This window comes from Neopelma chrysocephalum, unplaced genomic scaffold (genome assembly GCF_003984885.1).
Source record: "Neopelma chrysocephalum unplaced genomic scaffold, ASM398488v2 Primary Assembly neopelma1_61b, whole genome shotgun sequence".
NCBI classification, from domain to species: domain Eukaryota; kingdom Metazoa; phylum Chordata; class Aves; order Passeriformes; family Pipridae; genus Neopelma; species Neopelma chrysocephalum.
In genome coordinates, this window is record NW_020897717.1 from 6,027,882 (window position 1) to 6,052,171 (window position 24,290).

General features: G+C 36.9%; 1 protein-coding gene across 3 annotated transcripts in view; it reads left to right on the forward strand.

Moving 5' to 3' along the window:
• Positions 1 to 24,290, forward strand: part of THADA (THADA, armadillo repeat containing) — a 168,588-nt gene that overhangs the window by 38,675 nt on the left and 105,623 nt on the right. For all 3 annotated transcript variants that reach the window (XM_027681990.1, XM_027681988.1, XM_027681989.1), the window contains exons 23-26: positions 1,692 to 1,824; positions 4,671 to 4,784; positions 5,871 to 5,993; positions 6,671 to 6,762. In XM_027681990.1, coding sequence (XP_027537791.1) covers positions 1,692 to 1,824; positions 4,671 to 4,784; positions 5,871 to 5,993; positions 6,671 to 6,762 — 462 coding nt within the window. The remainder of the gene's footprint in view (positions 1 to 1,691; positions 1,825 to 4,670; positions 4,785 to 5,870; positions 5,994 to 6,670; positions 6,763 to 24,290) is intronic.

Below are 24,290 nucleotides of genomic sequence, written 5' to 3' on the forward strand. Positions count from 1 at the left end.
AGTAGTATCTAACTGCAGAGACCCGTGGAGAAGTTTTGCATGGTCTCAACCCTAGAATTGTGTCCTCTTGTGTACCCAAAAACGAGCAAAAGAACACATCCTGAAAGTAAGGGGGGGGAAGCCAATTACCAGCAACAGAAAGAGAAAAGTCAAAGAAAAGAGAACTCACTGTGAGTCTCCAGGTTAATTTGATTGCTTCTGTCATACACTTGGGGCAAGAAGTGCCTTTCTATTGTGCTGTAGCATGAGGTGACATACCTCTTGTGAACCCATGTTTCTCTAGAGTTCTGGACTGCTGGTTTGCATTCTGGCTGTGGTTTTGAAGAGATGCTGCCCTTCAAAAATGGGGAAGAGGCCTGGCAGCAATGCAGGAAACCTGTGGTGGAAATCCTACAGGGATTACTGAAGAGTAAGAAGTCTCCTGCTGACCTCTCTGGCACTTCCTATGACCTCAGTTTTCTGCATTACTAATTTTCTGTTTATTTTGTAAAAGAAGGAAAGGAGGGTTTCGCTACAGATTAAAGCCTCATTTATTGTTCGCTATCAGGTTTTTAGCCTACATAAATTCTTGCTTTAATAAGAGGACGATGAAGAAGGAGAGAATAGATGCAGACCTTCCATTAGATTTTGGGTTTCATGTCAGTACCTGCTGCCTTTTATCTTTCCTTTTAAATTCTATATTTCAGTCACCTAGGCAGAAAATTTGATTGTAGTCTTACTGTAAGGTCTCACTTCTTAATCACGAATTTAATTATAGTTTATATTTTTGGGTAAGGCAAGTCCTTAATGGTTGAGATAATTGCAGTTGTATTGCCCATAGTGATTAATTCTTTCTTCTACTCTGAGTCAGTGTCAAACCAGTGTGACAGGTTTTAATAACAACTTCCCGTTAATAGAAATTTTTGTAACAATGAATGATCCTTCTGGAACATTGACATAAGATTAATGAGGTGGTCTTGCACACTGAATATGGTACATGTTATTGAACTGAACAGCACCAGAATTTGAAGTAGACTTGAGTTTTTCTTGTCCTTGGAAGTCCTTTGCTTCCAGGTAATGCTGAGTTTTATAACTGCAGAGGAGGAGTATTTGATGATAGCAGAGCAATTTAGGTCTTTTATCAGAAGTTTGACTGACTTAGTATTTTAAAAAGAGCAGTATGTTTAGTTTTTCATTCCTTCTCTCCTTCTGAGGTTTGCAGGGTTGTTTACATAATGTGTACTTACTTTGAGGGGCTTCAGTTTTGGTTTGTACGGTTATAAACATAATTGTTAGTTAATATAAGGGTCACGCATCACCTACTGTGTGACAACAAAGATACGAATTTGTGAAGTGCCGCTTCCTACACAGTGACTGATGTGCTTATGCCTTTGTTTTTTTCTCCAGAACAGGGTAATAGTTCTTGGCAGAGTATTGTTGCAGTGTGGAAGCACAGAATCTTGTTTTCTGTTCAGTGAAATATACTTCCCTTGTGGCACTTAATAAGTGGAGTTAATATGATTTGTACCAACATTGGAAAAATGTACAATTCCTTTTTTAATTTATTTTGTTTCATAATAAAAATCTGCATGTATGCTTGGAGATGTTAACATCTAGTAAGAAATATTTTTTTAGGTCACTAATTGCTTTCTTTGACTGTGTCCTAGTTTTCTTTGTTTGTTTCATGTTTCTTATGTATTTGTTTGATATAGGTGTAACATTGAGAGTCTGCACAAGATGCCAGAGCAGTGGCTAAGCTGTGTGTTGGAAGAAATCAAATCTTGTGATCCTTCGTCCACACTATGTGCAACCAGACGTAGTGCAGGAATTCCATTCTACATACAGGTACCAAATAATGTTATTACCTCTGACTTAAATGTGTTCACCAGAAAGGACATAAAAAAAATAAAATTATGTATTTATTTTTCTCACTTCAACTCCTTTTGATCAAACAACTGGGATTTTCTATACAGACTTTTATACAGATTGCCTTTGTGCAATTAAGAAACTGCTTGTAATTAAACCATGTTTGGCACCTCAGTTCTGTTGACTCTTGAAATTTCTGGCTTGAGGTAGGTTTGAATGGCATTTCTCAAGACTGAGATTAGGCTCTATGTTGCCACCGTAATAATCCTGGCAAATTCATAAATTAATTCACAGGTTAAGTAAGGCTTTGTTAACCACGTAACTTTGGGCTTCTTCAGTGCAAAGTGGGAGAGTGGTAAAATATGAACAGACCTTCACAGAATTGTAAAATTGTGACTTGCAATTGTAAAATTGTGACTTGAAGTCCACTCAGTAGTAATAAAGCACAAGTAATAGTGTTACAATAACTGGTATTGAGTGACAGTCTGGAGTGCAATGAGTGAGCAGGTTGCTGAAGACTTCTGTCTGTGAATGTGGGGCCACGCTCCCACATTCTTCCCACTCCCTGTGTTAACTATCAGCTCCATATCCCAGCTTCTTTGGCTTCTGCCAAGTTCAGAACTGGTGGCTGATCAGCCAACTGGCAGTGTTTTGTCTCTGCTTGAAGTGTCACCTCTTACTGAGCGCCCCACATTAGTATGCAGCAGCTCATGTGCATCCCTGTGGAGTCGGTCACTGCAGAGTTGGTCTTGCAGATTACACTTAACTGTTTTCATTCCTTAAAGCAGCCATGTTTGCTTTCCCCTAAATTAACCTCCATGATTTTGGTCTTCAACCAGTTTTCTGAGACAGGAGTCCAAGATTAACTGCACAATTTGTAACTTTCTCCACTCTCTGATGTATAGTCTCAAGCACATTCCAAGAATCTCAGGGACTGCTGGGAGCAAGCTCTCCCTGCCAGAATAATTCATCTTGCTTGTTTTTCACTCCGAGTTTGCTCTGAGAAAATTGAGGCAGCAGGCTTCTGTCTGACCTTGCTTATGTCAGTCACAGCCTGCTCCTGGCTTTGCTAGATGTCTATGTGCTAGACAGCAGGGATCAGAAATAGGGGATTGGTTTTGGAGACACTTTTCCTTCTCAATTTCAGCAGTTAAATATCTTTCTCGTTTATATGTGTAAGTTGTCTGCAGAATGAAATTGGTGATTTCAAGTTTTCTGGTTTCCCCACTCACATCACACAGTTTGAATCCAGTGGGCATTATCTAGTGTTAATCTTGAGGATGTGAAGAAACAAACATGTTTCAATCAGTTATTCAGGTAAAAAGTTGCACTAATGTAAGGACTAGGTGGGCCCAGTGGTATCCCATTGCAGAAAATATGTGTTGTATGCAGTTGACCTACATTACTGGTCTATATTTTGGATAAACAGGTCAGATGCTTCTTTTTTGATAGCTTTGGAAGCATCTAAAATTAGTCTAAGTCAATTAATGAGAAGGTTAGAAATGAACATTTGGATTATTCTGAATTAATCCATTTTCAAATTGTAATTTTATAGTAAAGAGAGGCGATAGTGTTCTTTGGCAGTAGTTTTGAATGTGCCCATAGCACTCAGTAAAATGAATTAAACTTTAAATAGCACGTTGCATTGAGATAATAAAAACACAAGTTGTAATGTGTATCCTAACAGTAGTAAAAGAAAATTATTTTATTAATGCATAAAATTGAGACACAGCATGGTCTCTTTGCTATCTACTTCCTGTTACATGTGTTCTTGTTTTACTAAAACACATCTATTTTAATGATAAAATGGATTTTTTAAGGTTATAAACATTTCATAACATCTTTAAAATAGAAATGTTATTACTTAATAGTACAAAGGTGCAACCCCAATTAGTGGGTGAGGAAATGGTGAAAATATATGAATTACAGCTTTAACATTTTTAGAGTATGAAATTTTAGTCTTCCGTTCACTCTCTTTTATGTTTCATGTACACCTTTTCCCCCCCCCCCCTTCTATCATTAAAGGCACTGATAAACTGACAGTGACTACTCCTGAGTTTCTGCCTCACCTCTGTACTTCATTTGGCTTGCAGCTGATCCATTTGGTTCTTACTGATGCTGAGCAGACTCTGGGCCCCAAAGCACAAATGGATAATAATTTTTTATTAGAAATAAGTGATTTATGATTATCCCTTTGTACTGACTTGGACAAATTCAACGAGCTCTATTAGATGAGGAGAGAAAGGACTGGAAGTAAAACAGTCTGAACTTCAGATTACTAAATTAGAGTATTTTCATCTCAGCTGGATGTCCTATGCACTGAACTACTATTTGCAGATGGATGCACCTCTTATCTCTTTTTAAAAATGTGCTGCTTCTTTTATCCTGTTTGCAAACCAGAATTTATCCTTTGGCCAGCCCTTATCAGATGTATGTTATTAAACTAAAAAAAAGTCCATACTAGGAAATATAAGTATGTATAATATGGCAGATACTTTTGCTGTCACAAGTACGATAATGTTTTTGCTCTGTGATAAATTCTTCTCTTGCATATAAGCAAGTTTCTTAGGCAAATGAATAGTGCATGAGCAATGTTTTCCTACTGTAAAGTTGGATGCTGGAAGGCTTTGAACAAAGCTAAGAGTTGAAACTGAAACTTAGTTTTTGCAAATTTTTATTTAGTCCTTGTGTATGGTCAGAATCTAGGCTGTAATATGGTAGATATAGGAATGTGGAGCAGAATTGGTAGTAAAAATGGCTAGAAACATCTGATTTTTTTTCTTTTTTTGTCTTTTTCTTTTTTTTTCTTTTTTAACTTTATGTAGGCTTTGTTAGCATCAGAACCCAAGAAGAGCAAAACAGATTTGCTGAAAATGACAATGAAAGAATTGATATCTTTGGCTACACCTTCGAATGAATCATTAAGTGTAATTCCACAGGTAAAATTCAGCCTCTCATCAAAAGGCAAATGTCAAAAATGTGTTTGTGCTATTTCAAACGATTAAGGAAAACCTGTGTTTTTAATAGGACATTCTGAATTTAGTATCTGTAGCTGATTTTAAAATGTGTTTGCATGTGCAGAGGTCATGAAGTTGCTGGCATTTGCAATCTGTATAAGGTACTAAAAAATGGATTGGGCATAATTTCATAGGTTTTTATCTATGCAAATGTAGTCATGTATGATGAGTTTACTGCCTGTACTATTTCTAAACAAATAAATAAGTAACTTCCTTTTTACAAGAGAATTAACAAGCAAGCTTTTCTTTACATTTAGAGTAAATAAGTGAGTTATTTACGCATAAATCATATTGTATGATTTCACTACATGAAAAGTGATTTTATGCCTGCTTAGTAACTTCAAAACCTTAAATACATGCATTTGGAATACTAAAATATATTCTAAAGGCAAGACCTTTATCTTCTAAATATTGCTATGAAATACTGTTTGTAAGTACAAGTCATAATTTGTTGACAATACATAGAAGTATGTCCTAGTGGCTCTGCCAGATCTTCTGCTGGTATAAATTTATGTAGCCTTGTCAAAGCCTGTGAAGCTACACAGGTTGCCACCTTCCCTTACTGAGAGAAGAGAAATATCAGACCATGCTCCATATGGTGTAGCGAGCCTGGCTGTCAGTTCTAGCTTAATATTGTCCTCCTGTGAGTTGTAGTTTATTTTTTCTCACAGTATCTACAGCGTGTCAAGAATGTTGGAAAAGATGATTCTAAACTTTGAAAGTTATTTTTACAGCTATGATAAGCTAAGGAAAGAAGAATGTTGGCCTTCGCTTCCAGTGCCTTGGACTATAGTTGTTAGAGGAATATATTTTTAAGCTGTAAATGCTGCACAGTTTTAACGTATTTTTTAGTAGCAGTATTTCTTGTATTTAATATGGAAACAAAGTGCTGTAAATGTGTATTTAATTATTTTTGCTGTGCCTGTTCAATGCTGTAGATACATATATTAAATTTAAGATATTTTCCAATGAATCTATATTTTTCTTATATCTGTACTCCCTCTACAGGTTCATGCTTTAAATATCCTCCGGGCACTGTATAGGGATACACGTTTAGGTGAAAACATCATGCCTTATGTTGCAGATGGAATAAAAGCATCAATTCTAGGGTTTATGTCACCTGTCTGGGCAGTAAGTTAATTCTTAGTTTTGCTTCTCTAATTTAACAGGATATAGAGTGGTACTGTTCAGTGAAGCTTTCATCATGTTTATAAATGGCAATATCACAATTTCTGGAATGTTACATGGTGTAATATATTAAGGTACAGTGAAAAATAATGTGGACCTGCAAAAAAGTCATAGTTTTGGTCATGTTTTTTGGTTTCGTTTAATTTTTCTTAATGTGAAGTGCTGATATTCATAAAAAAGTAGGGACAAAGATTACCTTATAGGTAAAAATATATCTAGCTTTTAAATTTGGAGTAAATGCACATAGCCAGTAAGGAGTGCATTTACATTTATTCTCACTGTTACTTTGCTCTTCAGTAAAAGATTCCATATGGCATATTCAGGTAGAACGTTTCATGATCTGCTATGCATAAGAGTGAGTGCTTTGAACCACTAGAAATCTGGATGTATCCTTTATATTAAATGTGGACATCTCCAAAGAACCTGAACTTTCTATTAGTATCATCTTGATTGGAAAGGTGTGCTAAATTAATTGTTTCCATGTGCTGACCTCTGAGGAGTAGGCACGTTTTCACTCAGCTGTTGTTTTTGACTGTACATCAGTGTCTGTATTTAAAACAAATAGCACATTTTAAAGGGATTTTTAAAGCATAGTTCATATTCTTTCCTTTTCCCTTTAGGTAAGAAATTCATCTACACTTCTTTTTAGTGCTCTGATTACAAGAATTTTTGGGGTTAAGAGAGAGAAAGATGAAAATTCCAAAAAAAACAGGTAAGCTTCACTTTGTATGAATTGTAAGTTTGCAAAACATGGCCCTAGCCAACAACAATTTGAAAATGTTGCTTGCATTATGGATATACTTGAATCATGATGTTACAAAAACATCTAGCTCTGCTTAAACTGTGCTGCCAAGAAATAAGTGGTAGGGCCAAAAATGTCTCCTGTTAAACCCAAAGTTAATTTGTACTCGTGTGCAATTTCACAGAAGGGGAATGTTGCTGAGAGATTTTGCCACCAGTGGCTCTTCCAAATGCCTAGTGGCTCTTTTGGCCACAAACTAACCCATAGCTCTTGACAGCAAGGAGAGGGTGAGAAAGAGAAGAGGAACAGTGGTTGCATTTGTGTTCGCTTTCCTCTAGAGCAGACCTGGAGGCAATTTTACCCCTACTAATTTAAGATTTTTCCCTTTAGTCTTCTTACTCTAGAACACTTTCATGTCTCTTTCCTCCAAGCTCCAAAAATTGCAGCTTGCAAAACCATTTCTCTTCCAAGGGATTCTACCCTTGGATTCTGAAGTCCGGCTTCAAATCCCCTACTATTTCCCTTTCTTAAGTAAACCCAGTTCTCCTCTGACTCTTAAAACTCCCTAGTCCTGAGCATTCCTGTTTCTTCGCTCCCTCCAGTTAGTGCACAAGTACCCCCATGTTTTCTTTGGCCTTCAGCCGCTTCCTTTAGCTTTTGCAGCAAGCGAAGCATGTCCATGCCCTGTGCTCTATAACTGAGGTTTCTGCTCTAGTGGGGATGTGAAAAAAACCTTGGACGCAGAATAAACTCATTAAAAAATACTCCTGGGTAAGCCTGTGGGGCCATGGAGTGGTCACGGTATGGATATTATGGTAACCATTTCAGAAATTCCTAATGGATTTTCACATCACAGGCAAGGTATGCAATTTCTGAAAGAAGGCAATTGTTATGATTTACCTTGAAAAATTCCAACCTTTTTTCCTCATTATATAGTGGTTCCTTACTGTTGATCTATGTAGCTAATACAATTTTCATGCATATTATGAAAAACTAAATGTCCTGGGATGATACCAGCCTTTCATCTTTTAGATGTTAGATAGGTTCCATTTTAGCTGTTTGAAACAATTGAATTCAGCTATCACTTGAAAAAATTAGTTAATATACATGTATGAACATAAGAAAGAAATAGGGGTGGGAGACTGGAGGGAGAATTCCCTTAGAAAATAACTTCCCCCAAAACGATTTGAAATGTTAGCTCCCCTACTGCATGAAATTATTCCTGCTTAGTCATAAACTCAAATCACTTCTTACCCAAGCCTGGGACTTACTCCTATAACTCCTGAAACCCAAGGAGAGCAATAAAAAGCATTTTTTATTTCTTGCCTTCTCACATTGGTTTTGTAGCAGCAGTTAAAGTTGGTTTTTGGGTTTTTTTTTAATTTTTATGTTGAGCACTTACTGAAGGAGGTACAACACACTTCGGCTTTTTTAAGCTTGTATCCCAGGGAAAAACTTCACATTAACTTCTGCAGTGGGCAGGCAAACTGACTTCTCAAATGCATGCGGTGTGATGACATATGAAATCTGAGATTTCTGTTTGGGAAGCTGCAGAAAGTAATGCATTTGAGCATCTGTTGGGGATGGGAGATACCAGAATGAAGGAAAGGAATCTTGTACATAGCTCAAATTTATTGAAAAAACATTGCATGTAGTCACTTCTGTTGTTTCCTACATGTAGTTGTCAATACAATGAAACAGAGAATGAGCAGACACTTCTAAAGACAGGTCACTGAGATACAGGAGGTATGAAAACGGAAAGAGAGATTTGATTTCTAACTCCTGGCTCTACAGGAGAACCCTGCCGGTGGGTGTGAGTTTTGTTTGGGAGGAGATAGGTCTGTGTTTCCGTAGTTTGGCACCACGAGGTGTCACTGTTGCTGCACAGCTCCCTGCAGCCACATCCCTGGGGTGCAGCTGTGCTTGGGCACTTCGGGAGCTCTAAACTTGTTTTGTTGAGTGTTTTGCCAGAACAGAATTCATATATTACAACAAAGTAATTTCCCCCCCCCACTTCTAAATATGGCAATTTACTTCAAAAGCACTGGCATTTTTTAGCAACTTGAATCTATAGGAGCTTGTGTGAAAGTCATCTGCTTTTGAGCTGCTTGTTCTGTTGCCTTCAGGATGTTCTGTTTGCATTAAGGGAGCAGTCTGTCCAGAGACCAACTCTCTAATGCTGCCATTAGGACACTGTATAGGTTTCTAGTTTTTCTAATTTTAGATTAAGGAGTTAAATCTCTGTCTTTTGGATCATCAGGGCTTATTGCTGGGCTATTCTGAGCATCTTTCTAAAAAAGGATGGACTTTCTGACTGTTTTCTCCAGGAGAGTTCCTATGAAACTGATAAAATTGGACTCATGGAGAGTTCGTGTAGACTTTAAGAAGAAAGGTTTGCTGGAACATAAAGTATCAGTGCGTCTTTTTAACTTTAGCTTGGACAAAAAATGATAAATTGGAAAATTAATATGTGAAAAATAACAACTTTGTGCAACTCTTGCAAGTCAAAGAGAGAAGTTGTGTGAAGACTGTTTACAGTAGTCCATGCAACTATCGAGGTTGAGCTTTATCTCTTTAGTGAAAAGAAAGAAACAGAAATCTTCTCTGGGTTTTCTCTTTCTGAGAAAGACTATATCAAAACACAAAATAATGCTGCTGCAAATGTGTGTGTTAGTATGTATATACGTGTGTGTGCATTTGGCTAAATGATACTCTGAATTTCAGAGAATTTACGTTTGAAAAATGGTCCAGTTAACACTTACCAGTAGAGGGTTTAGTTTATGTTTTGTATACTTGATTTGGGAATATAATTTTCTTAAATGCTATGATAATTTCAAATCTAGTCTTCTTGGAATCAAGTCTTCTTGGAATGAGATTTGTAGCCACATAATACAAAGTAGTGAGGAGGGGTTGGAAAGAAGTCTCTGCAGTGTGCTCATTGGTACCTGTTTACAGAATGTGTTCTCTGCATATAGATGTGTCACGGTGTACTTTAGAGAAAATAACCACCCTTCTCTGAGCTCTTCACAGCGCAGGTATTTATGTTAGTGTAGTCAGTCAGTTCTCACTTGCAAGATGCTAGGTCTGCACCCTATTTTTGCCTAGCTACTGTGGTATCAGCTGTGAGCTGTTCCCCAGCCCCACTGCTGCTCAGCACTTGCACTGTGCACTGGGAACTTCCGTCTGCCCTGGCAGTGGCTCTGGAGAGCGGGCTGCCATGGCCCGGCCCCCAGGCACATTTCCCACAGGCTGCTCTGGAGTCACAGAATTATAGAATGGCTTGGGTTGGAAGGGAACTTAAAGACCATCTAGTTCCAACCTCTGGCCACGGGCAGGGACACCTTTCACAAGACCAGTTGCTCAAAGCCCCATCCAACCTAGCCTTTAATAATTCCAGGGACGGTGCATCCACAAATTCTTTGGGCAACCTTTTCCAGTGCCTCCCTGCCCTCCCAGCGAAGAATTTCTTCCTAATAGCTAATCTAATCCTGCCCTCTGTCAGTTTAAAGCCATTCCCCATTGTCCTATCACTACATGCCCTCGTCAAGAGTCCCTCTCCAGTCCTCTTGTAGGCACTACCCTGAGCAGCTTGTTGAAGACCCAAGTACTACACTTGGTTTAATGCAAATTGATTGAATAGGACTTTAGACAGCAGTGAGTTCTGTACATCAGTGAGGTTTTTCTCTCATTTTTTTATTAGATAACCACTTCTGGTTTTCCTGTGGTTTTTTGTTTTTTTAAATGATGTGCACAATCAGGAATTGCCTTTGAGACAGTTTGCCATTTGACTTACAATAAACTTCAGTCTTTAGGGTAATAAAAAAGGATCATCCTGGTTTATCTGAAAATTGGAATATAAATGTTGCAAAGTCCTCAGAAAGAGCAACTAGTGCACTGAGGTAGAGGCTGGGGTTAAAAGAAAGGATGTGGGCTGGGGAGAATTCCCTTTGATTCTCACCTTGGTGGAGGAGGTTCCAGAATGGAAAAGCTTCAACTCCTTGATTAAAAAATAAGTTTTTAAGCAAGACTGAAATGGTAAAGTGCAACCTGATGATTTTTACATTTTGTAACTGGTGTATATATGTACATAATTGTATTTTGGGAAGGGGGAAGCTCCTGTGTTTTGTAGTTGAGTGAAGGAAAAATGCATATAGAGAAAAATACTTAGCTGTCAACTTAACACAGATTTTCTGTGGCATAAATATTCATGCTGCTAGGAATTTGAGTGTAAATGCTGCCAGGAATTTGAGTGTAAATGCTGCCATCTTCTCAGTGTCTTATTTGAAAAGAAACAACTTTTATTGCTATCTACATAGGACTTTAGGTCTTAGTTTTCATTTATAGCTGTCAGTAAATGTTGATGTCTATAACTTCAAGCTCTTGGAAAGGGAAACATCTTTTTAATTACAATAGGATGAAAACTGTGTAAATACAGGTTATGAAGATGCAGTGTTCGCTGTGAGGCAGTCAACATGCACGACTGCCCTCTACTTTCCTTGTTTTTGTTGCAGGTTGAATGTTCAGCACTTCTCAGTAAGTGGTTGCTTGCACACTTGAAGGTCACTAAGTAAAATTAAATTAACTTTTAAAAACAGCAAGTTGGGTTTTTTTCTCCTAAATTGTATGCTTTTTCTTTAACATTAAGGTTTTGTATGAATACTAAGGTTTTTAAAACCATAAAGAATTGCATTTTACACTGTGAAGAGTTACAGGAAAACACTGCAAATTGAATGTTCTAATGCAAACCTCTCTTTTCAGAACGTTATCCCTACATTAAATGAATCTGGTATTATCTTCCTTTTCTCTAAGCTGCTCTGGACTCTACAGTTGTATCTTTAAGGTGCATGGAATACAACATAAGTACACATGATTCCTGTTGAATGTTCCATTCCTGGCAGGCTGGCATGTGTCGTGTATATCTAACTTAACAGCTGAAAAATCTGTCTTACATCAATGATGTTTTGTCAGTCTTAAAAACAAGTTTATTTGCAGTGCATCATACTAGGCTCTGATAGGACTTGTGAGATGGGTCTGTGTTGCCCACAGAGGAGTGGCCAGTACTATTTTGGGATAAGCCAAAATAAACTTTGGTGGCACTAATGTGGTCAAGCTGTAATGGCACATCAGTGCTCTGAAATGGGATGGCCCTTAGGCGAGTTTCGCGGGGGCAATCCTCAGACTGACTCTGTGCCGTAAGCACTCGGTGCTGACTGGGAGACACACCACTGGCAGAGGTCCTGGTGCCAGCTGAGGTACAGCTCCGTGTGAGGGGATGTGACTGCAACGATGGGCCCAGGAAGAGCAGCGCTGAGGCAGCAGAGTGCTGAGCCTCTTGTGGCCGCTCCAGCAGGGAAACGCAAGTACAGCTTGATTCACAAAACTGGCCTCTGAGCTCTGTACCTCTTGGACTGCGTGCTGTAAAGGGAAGGGTTGAGATTGCTTTATTTGGATCTTCTTAGTGATTCCCTAGTGGATTTTCTCTTGCAGCCTTGACCTGTTCCAGCTTTTCAGTTGAAATACTGTGTCAGTGACAGTGAGGTTTCATGAGATGACCGAGCCATTTAAATGCTTGTGGTCGTTTTCCTCTATCTCCTTCTGTGTCACCTTCTGCAGCCTGTTCCCTCCATACCACTACAGTTGTTCCAGTGAATGCTTGCGAAGTACTTATTAAGGATTTGATGCAGTACATTACCTTCCGAGGGGGTTGTTTTTGTTAAGAAAAAAATCCCTTCCCCTTCTATCTGCCAAAAATAGACCACATTTATTTGGTTCAACTTTTTTGTTTTTAATGCTCTGGCTCTCTTTTTTTTATTGACTTTGACAGATATAGAAGACTTAATCTCAGAATTGTCTCAAGAAAACATGCAAAAGTTCAGGCTGACTCAGATAACTGTTACGGCTTTTACTGATTAACAGTTCAACAACAATCTGCTTGTTCAAACATAATTTTGAACAAGCTTTCCAAGTGCCTTATAATAAAAATAATGATGACAAGGTGCTATTAACTTGTAAATTGAAGGTAAAATGTATGGAAGTTTTGTGCAGAAACAACTTGAAAACAAGCTCCTAAAAAAAATCTGTTTCCCTTTATGTTACTACTTCAATTACTCTCTTTGTTTTGTAAGTCTAATCTAAAATTATCTAAAATTCCCTGTAGCAGAAAATACGGACTGTCCTCCTTGAGACTGAGGGTGCTCTCTGTCTATATAATTTCTGAAGATTTTAGGAACACAATATGTGTTTCTATCTTCTAGATAAAATGCTATAGAACCATTTTTATTTCAAGATTTTATCTTGTATATACAAAGTCAGAGAAACAATAAGCCCCAATCCCACATAAACCCCAGTCGTGTTTTTTAGGCCTAAAAACACAAATCGCTGGTGTGCAAATGTGTATCTGTCCTCTCCTGAACTGGGAATATCTTCATAACATCCTGTCTTAAGTCAGCACCAGAAAATTGAACAATGATCGTGGTAAAGTGACATGAATGAAAGTTTACCCAAAGTGAAACATCCTAAAAATATATGTGCTGGCCTGGGGTAACTTTAGTCCGTTCATTTGTTTTAAATAAATTAGGGGCATGATGCTAATATTTATTTCTACCAAGTGAGTAAAATACATTCCATGAAACAAAAATTACTGTTAACTAACCACACAGGTTGGTAATTTAGTTTCTGCTATAGTGATAAAAGTTTTCATTAATACGAATAGATGTAATTATTCTGTTTTGATCCATGCATAATGTACATGTCTCTTCTTCATCAACTTCACTATACTAATTAAAAGGCAGGCACTCTTCACAGAATACTCCCAGACAGCGAGAAAGTGTGGGTTATTCGGAGGTAAAATTTACAATGCTAATTTTGTGGTAAGAGATTAAAGAAAATAGTGTTATAGGCAGTGGTTGAACAGAGTTCTTGGAGGCTTTTTAGAGTTCTATACATATCTCTTAATTTTAGTTATATTTGTGTGTGTACGTACGTTTTTATGTACATACACACATATGCACACTCATGCACAGTTCAGCTTTCTAAAAAATGTTTGTTAAAAGTAATTATATGTAAAATATTTACTTTAAACTATGTTTTAGATATAGTTTTATGTACATGCATATATAGAGGTACATTTGTATATCAGAATTGAGTGATGATTAATATTGGTGCCAGGTTGTATGTGATGTTGGGTGATTGTTCCCTTGTTTTTATTCTGAGCCCATTGTACGCTTGCTTCTCTTGCTAGCATAGCAGCAAAAATACTCTTGGAAAAGTGCTCTTCACAAGTTATTTTAGTGAACTGTGTGTTGCATAATTATTCCTCTAAGTCACACTTTTCATGATGTATTTGTTCTATGCAGGTGCTCTTTCTATACCTGATTACACAAAGAGTGTAATAAATAGCAAAACAAGAGGTATAAAAAAACTTGTACTTAAGAGATCAAAGCAAACCAGACCATGCAGTCCTTTGGAAATCTTGGCTAGCTCTCTTGTAAATAAAAGTGGTTCTAAAGCAGAAGGTATTTAACTACTGTATTTATAAAGGTCTTGATTGGCAGTTCAGTTATTAACCTCATAAAACAGCAGCGTAAACTAGTAAGAATGTTTATTCTAGCACTTCTATCTAAAGGAAAATGAAAGCCAAGATATAGTGGCATATTCTTAGTTCCTTTAAAGTGCTTATTTTAGATGTGTGTAGCGTAAAAGAATGTTTTTTTCAAGTCAGTAAACTTAAACTATTTTGCTTACTGTTCTGGGATTTAAGGATTTTCTAATTCCTAACAAAACAAATGTTAGGTTTATTGAAGGTATAGAGTCACCACACCTTTATTAAAGGTGCAAACTCCAATCTTTATAATGATTCTTCTTTCCTCTTCAGTGTTTTTCAGTTCATGTGGAGGAAAAAGGAAATCTGAATTGTGTTTTGTAACTAATTTGATGAGGTTACAGAAGAGTTGTGCCTTTGTGTCACTGAAGAGGTGTCCTGTATCATGTTAGGTCTAGAAAAACAAGTATGCAATAATCTTCTATATCCTTCCTCTTTGTCTTACTAGCCAATGTATTACACCGGGTTTTTTTACAGTTGTTTTTTTCAAATACTGTGGCTTTTCAAGCTTCCCACAAAATTACATGGCCATTTTGTCTTCTATGGCAGTGCTAAAATTCTCTTATGCATGTGAAACGTTTTCTTGAAAGCAGTTTGTCAGGAGTCCTGAGAGAGTATGTGATTTCAGAAATTTAACTCATACCTGTGTTCTTTAAAAGAAATTATCTGAAGCAAATTAAAATTTGTATATAATCTCTATTTCTGAAGGAACTTGCCTGTTGCTATTGTCTTAGTCTCTTAGTAAATAAATAGTGATGATTCTCTGGTTATCGCCCAGAGGGACTGCTAATCAAGAGCTTTCATAAATATATATTTCTGAATGAATGAAACAAAATTTTAAGTGGTTATTTTAATTTCACATCAAGGTAGTATTTGAAATACTAGTGTACGTTGTGGAAAACAATACTTTGTGCTGAATTGAAGACTAATGTACTAACTTACTAAAAACCTGTTAAATCTCAAGAATTTTGTTGTTTAAAGCAGGAACTACTGTCCACTGTAATTACAGTAGGTAGTGATGGTCAGGAAATACAGGAAGAAAAGAAAAACACTGATCTGTTAAGAAAACAAGGTTAAAATCATGGTGCCAGAGTGGGAAGTAGCTACGTGGAACCATGCAGACAGTAAAAGGATCTCTTTATTCTGTTTTCTTGATTCTCATTCAGAGTGTGACTGCTGGCAGTACAGGTCAGCAGTGTCTTTGGATGAGTTAAAACCTCTAAGGATGGTCATTTCACAACGTCTCTGAGTAATATGTTCAAATGCTTTGTTCCCCTTGCCCAATTTGAAATTTCCAAGCTATGATTTGTGTCCTTTCTGTACTGCCTGCAACTACTGCAAGAAGATTAGCTCTCTAGTCTTTAATCCCTTCAAGTGGTTGTAGGTTTTTGTTAGATCTACCCTGGACCTCCTCTTTGTCAAACAGAGCAAACCTGTCTCCTTCAGCTTCTTCTTACAGGACAGGTGCTCGAGGCCCTGTCTATCTGAGCAGCTCTTTGCTGGGCTCTCTCCTGTGTGTTCTAATCTCTTCTGAGCCTGGCAATCCAGCTTGATGGAGGATTTCATGTGCGGCCTCACTGTTTGATCTGATGCTGCATTCATCCTAATGAACATAGTCCAGTATGTAGTTTGTCCTGTTTGCAGTGAGGATGTGCTATTGGCTTATACTGAGTTTGGCATCCACTGTAACCCCTGTTGTTTTTCCCCTGGGGCTATTGGTTTCTGAGCCAGTTTGATATTAGCCTGTGCTGATGCTCAGGATTATTCAGCCAGGTGCAGAATGTTGTTTCTCCTTGTTGAACTGCATGAGGTTTCTGTTAGCCCAAGCCTTAAGTTTCTCAAGGTCTGTCTAGACTGAAATTCTGCTGTTTGGTGTTTCATCCAATCCCCCTGATTCAGTGCTGTCTACAGATCTCCAGAGGGTGCTGTCCATCTCTTTTCAACCAAGTTGTTGATAAAAATGTTGAGGGGTGCAGTGGCCCCAGAATTGACCTGTGGAGTGTTCCACTGGTTACCAGCCAACGACCAAACACTGAACCACTGATATCTGTTGGGCCTGGTGGTCCAGCCCAAATGCTTTGTTTATCCAAGCTGTACTGCCTCAGTTTCCAAATGAGAAATCTGAGCAAAGCTGAACCTGTTTGTCAAGAACAGCATTTTCTAGTCCTTTTTTAAGTTTTTTTCCTGAATGAAAATATAGTTTAACTGCTTTCCCTAGGAAATAAGAACAGATTCCAGTTCTCACCAGACTCTTGGGTTCTCTGTGCATTTATGCACAAGTTTCTTTAGGTTAGTTTCTGTTACTTACTTGTTTTTGTACATGAAACTGAAACCTGGCAAGTTGGAGCCTTTCAGTGGTGTGTACACTCTCTTCCCAAACTTCATTTATGGTGCTTGCCTTAGAATTTGAAGATTACCTCCTTGAACTGGCAATAATGTGGTCATTTTAGGATAAATTTAAGATTGTGCTTCTCTTTTCTCAAGTGAAGTGAAAGCTGCAATTCTTATGGAGGTTTTTGATTTTAAAGAAAGTGTGAGCTACCTGTTCATCCTTTCAGAAAGGCACTGCAGACTTCAATTTGGTTTAAAAAGGAGTGAAATACAAGCAAGTTTTAAAGGGTGATGACTGAGTGCCTGGAACTTCTGAAAAGAGTTCTAGACATTTTTCCATACTCATCCAGTCTGCATTTTGGAATCTGCTTACGTGCGGTCTTGGCCTGATTGATGACATCAAGGGTGAGTTTTGAAAATTACTGGCTGATAATCTTTATATAATTCTTATCAGCAGCAGTTCAGTATCAGTGGAACTACATGAGTTAAAGAAATGGTTGGAATATCCATGCAGATCAGTATGTCACAAAATCACAGGAGCGCATGGTAGTAAGGATCCTGTTGGTATATTGAATTGGTTCTTTTCATAAACAAGCTTGGTGTTCTGTTCCTTTTATAAACTGATCAAATCTCATCTTAAAAACAGTTTACTTTTCCCACTATTTCTGCAGGAAGACTCCCTGAATGCCACCTTCCCAAGTAAAACTTCTCAAGAATCTTTTTGCTTTGATCATTAGAAATGTAACTGGCAATGTGTATTTATCCATGGCCATTTAATGGTCATTTTTTATTATGCCAGCATTGTTCCTTGTTTTACATAACTGTTTTCCCTTCTGATGCTTTTCTTGATGTATTTGTGGGTGTCCCTCATATATCATGTGTTAATTTTGCCAGACAAAACAATTTGACGTTTTTAAATCTTTGCTCAGCAAATTTGCTTTCTATTCCCTTGGTCATACGAGCAGCCATTTTTAAGATTCTGTCTTAGCTGGAAGTCACCTGTGATTTATTCCAGCTTACATATTGCCTGGTTTTGGAGAGTGGCATTAGTACTTCCTTGTCTTCTGTACTGGCTATATCAGAGTTAATATATTACAGAACCACATTTGCCCTTTGTCTTTTTCCTCTTGTTGAGGGATCCAAGGTACCAGGTAATGTGCTTGGATCCTTTTGCTGTTTCTAGTTGATGAGCTCCTAGTTTGTAATACATTTTTTAAGTAGTCCTTGTATATGCAGTCTTTTTTTTTTTGCTGTTAATTTCATGTCCTGGTATTCTGGTGCTCAGGATATCCAGTTTTGTTTCACAGTGTTTGAATCTTCTCTCTCAACAGACAGTACCTCATAACTTTTGTTTCATTGGTGGATTTGCATCAGCACACTCCTGACTCTCTTACTCTGGTCTTCAAGTGTAATAATATTGCTCCCAACAATCAGTTAGGTACACCAATAACTGACTTGAAACATATTCTTTTTGGTCTTTCTTTAAGTCCTGTTCCTTCTCTTACTTCGCCATTTTATCTAATAGTTTATCCTAATTACAGTGTGTCAGTATTGTACCGTTATCTAGAGATTACACTGGAGTTTAATCTGTTACACCAAAACTGTAGTTTCTCAGTGGACTTCATGTAGACATTTCCTGAGACTGTTGTGGGATTTTGTCTGCTTCCTGCTGTGTTCTCTGTCTCTCAAAAAGCCCATGGGTTTTTCAGCTGTGAAGGAAGCATATGAGAACTGGATCTCTGCTCCGAGCTGGAACTGCCCTGCTTTTTACTTTGAAACAAATTTTGAGTGTAAAACTTGCAGCTTTCAAACTTCTCATTTGTTGGGATAACATTAAGGAAAACTGTGGGACTAGAACTGTTCTGTTTCCTTTGTCTAGAAATATTGTTACTGTTCTTGAGTAAGGTATGGGTTAGGTTGGCACAATCTAATTTCTAATAGTTTTGCATGTTGCACCTCATATCATTTTATCTTATTCCTGTATCTGTAACTGTTCTCTTTTTCTGTGTATTCTTGAGGCCAGAAAAAGGATCTGTAGTTTCATGAATCATTCTCCTTACTAGCACTTTTGAATAATTTTAAATGTTATATATTTGCTTCCTTATTTGTATAATATTATCTGTCTTGCCGTGTTCTAAAATCCAAGATAAAAAATTATCCTTTGAGTTGAATGTAGTAAATTCTTTGAGTTTTTCTTCCCCTGCAGTTAGAATATTTTCTGTTTTCTGTACCTTTGTTGCTGTTAGTCATCCTGTCATGACATGCAGCTGATTGTCATATAGTTTAGTCCTACTTAAGGAACAAAAAAATTAATGTAATACTTAAAGCATAGTAGATTAACTTTGGTCTTTACCATGACCTCAGCATAACTCAACATACCATACATTTTTTTCTTGGTCTTTTTGTAGTTGAAAAAAAACCCCTTTTCCCACTTATTTTAAGTTTATGATTTTGAAATATATGTTAATAGGGAAATATGCTTCATATATTTTGAGATAGCATTTAACTGCTTAACAAATGATAAGGGTCAGGGAAAGAACAGGAATGTTAAAGTGGGTGACTAAAAACTAGTTAACCTAGTTAAGTTGCATTGTGGGATTTTTTTAATAATTCAGTGAAATCGAGAGAAGCAAATATGTAAAATGTCTATCATCTATATAAATCGGTCCTTTTGAATGACAGTTTTGCTAAATTCTGTCCTGGTTTTTAAGTTCTTCCAACAGCAATTGTCCTTGCAGTGCAAGGAGTAAGTTTGATTCTGTTTCTGCATTACTGCTCTTTAACATAAGAACAGTGACATATGTGACATATGTGTGGCATTATGTGACATATCCTGGTTAATGATTCCACTGTGAAGATTGGTATAACATGAGTAGATTATACAGGAGACAATATTTCTGTAATCTTATTAAAACTGTGTTCTTGGTCTTGATCTCTCTAATTGTGTCTTGTCTACATTTTTTTCACATTCCAGTTCTATTTTTTTCTTTTTAAATATAATATTATTTTTACCTGTCAAATATCTGACTATGCTTTTGTCTGCTGACTTGAGATGTTAGCAATATTTGTATTCAAAAAGAGCTTCAGAGACCCTTGCTGCCCTCAGAAGATTGTCTCCAAATCTCACCTATGCTGTACTCAAATATTAACATATTTACTGCAAATGTTCTCTAACATATCAGTTACTAAAACCAACCTACAAGGTTATAAAGCTTTGTTCTTCTGAAAAATAAATGAAAGAACAGAAGCAGGTGATCTTTGACACATGTTGCAGTAAAATGATACTTATGCCCCAGTGTCACAGCAGAATTTTAATCTCCTGGAGTATTCTGTTAAGTGTACAGAACAGCTTTAAAAAGAACACTGCAACGTCTATAGTTTTATTCTTAAATGTATTTTTTAAAATGCAGTTAAAAAGTCCACATACTTGCTACGCATAAAGATGGAATATTTATTTAGAAAGACAATAGTTATACAAACATAGATGCTACGCCTTGCATTATGTAGAATCAAGTTGCTACTGAGACAAACATAATGTATAATGACCAGACATGTCACAAGTTGCAGCAGCATTTATGAATTTGGTTCTAGAAGTTTGATGGTAATTAATACTTCCACAAGCAAAGCAGGTGAAATGAAAACTGGTAAGTACGTGATTTTTAGCTTAACTTAAGCCGTCCCAGGTTCTATTCTGAAAATTGAGAAAAACCAAAGAACTGGTGCTAAATGAATGGAAGAACTGCTGACAATGGAGTATAATAAGGGCTTCTGGGTGAGGTTATTTTTCAGAAAAAAGTAAAACTGATTTTTGCATATTTTCTGAAGAAGCGTTATCAACACTTTTAAGCTTGATATATAGTTTACATAGACTTTTCCTTGAAGTTTTATAGATTTACAGTCTTCTTTGAGTAATACCTTTCTTTTTTTTTTTTAATTTTTACTCCTATCACTAGTTGTTGGGGTTTTTTTTGGAACTTAGCTGTGATTCACTCTTGTCTTCTGAGTGCTTATTGCTAGCAATTAAATTCTGACCTTCGTATCATCACATGCCTTCAAAATAACTTCTTGCCAATTTATAAGAACTCTGTATTTTGTGAAAGATGTTTCTTTTCCCAGTTTTTCCTGCTCCAGAGTCTCCTGCTCTATTTAAGAGGGAGAATTTGGCTCAGGGGGACACAGAGAATTGTTAGAAGTGGTGGGTGTCACTTGATTCTGTCTGACATAGTACAGAAGATACCTCTGTATTACTATTTTTCATTAATGGAACATCTTTTCAGGTGGAAAACCTGAGTGAAAATGGAAAAGAAACTCATGTATATGTCTCTACACGAACACTCTCTGTCAGTCTTTCTTTTGAGTGCTAAAACATGGCTGCTTTCTCTAGCCATCAAAATGAAACCTTTTGTGAATGGGCTGTACTCTAATATAGTCATCTGGCTTTTCTGCAGAGTTACTTGAATATGAGAAAGCATTGAGATTGTTAAACTGTAAAGTATCTGAAACGTAAATATTGCATCTTCCTATCTATGTACTGCAGTATTCTGCGTGTATTCAGTTTTACAGATTATGTTTGCTAGTGAATTTAGGAGGATGTGGGTGCTCCCATTAGTTTCTCTCTCAGCCTTTCTACATCAAGCATCATTTTAATGATGTACTTGAATGACATTTTACATCAGGGAGAGGGATTTTGTTGTAAGCATCATCAGCCCATTGATAACTTCTCTGTTTAATTACTGTAGTTCCTCTTTCAGTAAATAACCTTCCATTAGTTCGTTATTTAGGTCTCAATAATCCCATTTGAAATTCTGGATTGTGAAATTGTGCTACTTTGAGTTACTAACAGGAAAGAAGAAAATGTTTCAGAATCTGTGGTTTAACATACTATCAAAGATGAGGTCTGAAGCAATATAAAAATAGTTTCAACTGGACATGGGTAAAAATACTAGTATCTTAAGGCTCTTCTCAGTTACTTCTTTTATAGACACGTTTTAGGGTGAGTAGATGTAAAATCTTGTGATCTGCAAAATGTTTGGTTTAAGAATTTAATTATGGTAGCTGTGTTGCCAAACATCTGTATTTGAACTGTCAGTGACTAATGGGAAGATAGTTATCTATAGATATTTTTAATTTAAACCTATCATTCCCTGTCAGATATATTTTAGAATAGGGGGGAAGAGTTTGTTTCATGAAAACTGTTAGCAGTGGTTTTTGGGTTGTTTTAGTCCACTTGATATATTCCTATATAGGTGTGTCAGGAACTTATCTGCTAGTAAAGATATGGATAGCTTATTAATTATGAAGTCTAACTCACGTATGTGTGTATATGTACATGCATGAATCTGTTTATAATAGTAACATGAGACATATCTTGGTTGGTATTAATTTTTCACAGGAGTACTTTTTTGATGAAATTAATAGAAAATATGTGGCTTAGTGTCAAGAACATTTTGGAAAAGCAGAACCATTACAATTTTTTGTTGTTCCAGTCTCAGTTACGATACAGAAATACTTGTGTTTACCTAATAATGTGTACATGTTTCCAGGAGCAAAAAAGATGGTCAGTAATCAAAAATGAAACAACTAAATACCTCTGTTTTATTCTGTCTAGCTGATTTTCTTTCTGCTTATTCCCTGTTGCACATATCCCTGCCTTGACATCCCAAGGTAGTGGATTCACACTTAAAATGGTGCTCTGTATTTTTGAGAACACCTTTGCATTTTGCAGCACTTTTGTTAGTGTGTAGTCTTTCTTGTTTCCTCTCTGAACTGGAGGGCCTGTAACAGTCTGCTCAGACAGTTGTCTCCCTCTTTTTCTGAAAGTGCCTATGGAGATCTTTTCTGCAGCTACTGCTGATTAATGGTATTGATTAGGCTGCCTTCTCCCCTCACGTAAGCTGTGGAGCAGTAAACCAAGTGGAAGGGTATGTAAACTACCCATTTCAGTAGTTATCATTTTCTTTTCCTCTCAAAAAGGTTCATGAAACCATGCTAATTACAAAGAATTTTGAGACTTTGTAAGGATATTCGATTCCATTATTTAATATTGATTCAAATGTGGCTGCTGAATTTTTAATACATGGACCTTTAAAAGTACTTCTGTGAAATGCTGCTTGTATATAATTGTCTCTTAAACCTCTAACCAGTGGTCATCTATTCCGTAGGAATCTTAACCTCAATTCTGCTTTTGCTTGATGCACTCTGTGGAACAAGAGGTGGAGGTGTCGCAGCATTTTTGGATAGAATTTTTTTTCTTTTTTTTTCTTTTACTGAGTTCCTAATGTTTTACATATGAAAAACTCAGTCAGATGGGCTGTTTGGCTTGATATACTTAGATCTTACGTCTTGAGATAGCTCTGGCTTTGCATCTTCAGTTTTCTACATAATGTATGTACAAAAAATTGAAATTGTTTTGAAGAAGCTGTTAGAAGAAATTACATGAGTGTCTTCAGTGATTATCAGTATTGATGTCTTTAAACTGTACTCATTACTGCTTTTATTTATATTCATTCTTGGTTTGAATGCTTCCATCTAATTTTTTAACTTGAAGCCTTTTTGTAGCTGTTACAGCTACTGCAGATTCATTAGACATGCTTTTAGTTATAGCAACTCACCATATTGTGTATATACATTCACAGTATTGTTTCTTACGTGCCTAGAGAAAGTTTCCTGTACCTCTTTGAACATTTGTTTCCATCTAGTAAGCTGTTTTTGCTGTGTTTATTCTGTGGCCTGTGGCTAAGGCATGTTATGTTAGTGGAGTGCTGGAAGAAGCTGTGCTGATGCTTCCCATGTGCTCATTTACTCGTGTGTGATTATTTTTGTCTGCTTATTTTTACGCACATTCAATATTGCCATCTCATTGTGTTATTTCTCTAGACTTGGATCTGTCTGCTTGTTGTAAGTGCTGCATTGGAGTCTTGCTAACACACTAACATTTATCTTGATTGATCTTGTGGCAAGCAAACCCTATGGTTGGCTTTCTTTTTCTAAATGGATGGCCTTTCATTTATTTATTTTTAAAGGCAGTCTGTTTTATCTACATAGCATATATGTCTAATTAGAACCTCCCCACTGTAACATTCAGTGGGGATGGTTCTTGCTTAGATGATGCTGAATAGTTTCCTATAAACCATGAAGCCATGCTTATCTGATCTAAACCAAACAAATACAGAAGATTTCTACGTACCTCCTTTTAGCTTGGATTGATTTGCTGTTGTGGCTTGAACTGTGCCACCGTACTAATTCTGGCTAGGGATGAGTTCATTAGGTATTTGTGCGTTGCTCTGTTTTGGATGTGGTTGCTCCATCTACACAAGCAAAAACATGGCCTGTACATGTCACCACTGCCATGTGTTGGAAGCAGCGCTGGATAAAGAGGGTTAAATGAAGGTCAGATGCATTTTACAAATCTTCTGTGAGTTACTATTCTGAGATGCTTTTTAGTGTCAGTAAATTATGAGCATCTGTTAGTACATGTCTTTTAAGTATATTTTATTAGCTATTTAGTACGAGCCACACTAAAGCACGTGTAAGTCTTCTCTTGTTCAACTAGAATGTTCTTAAAATG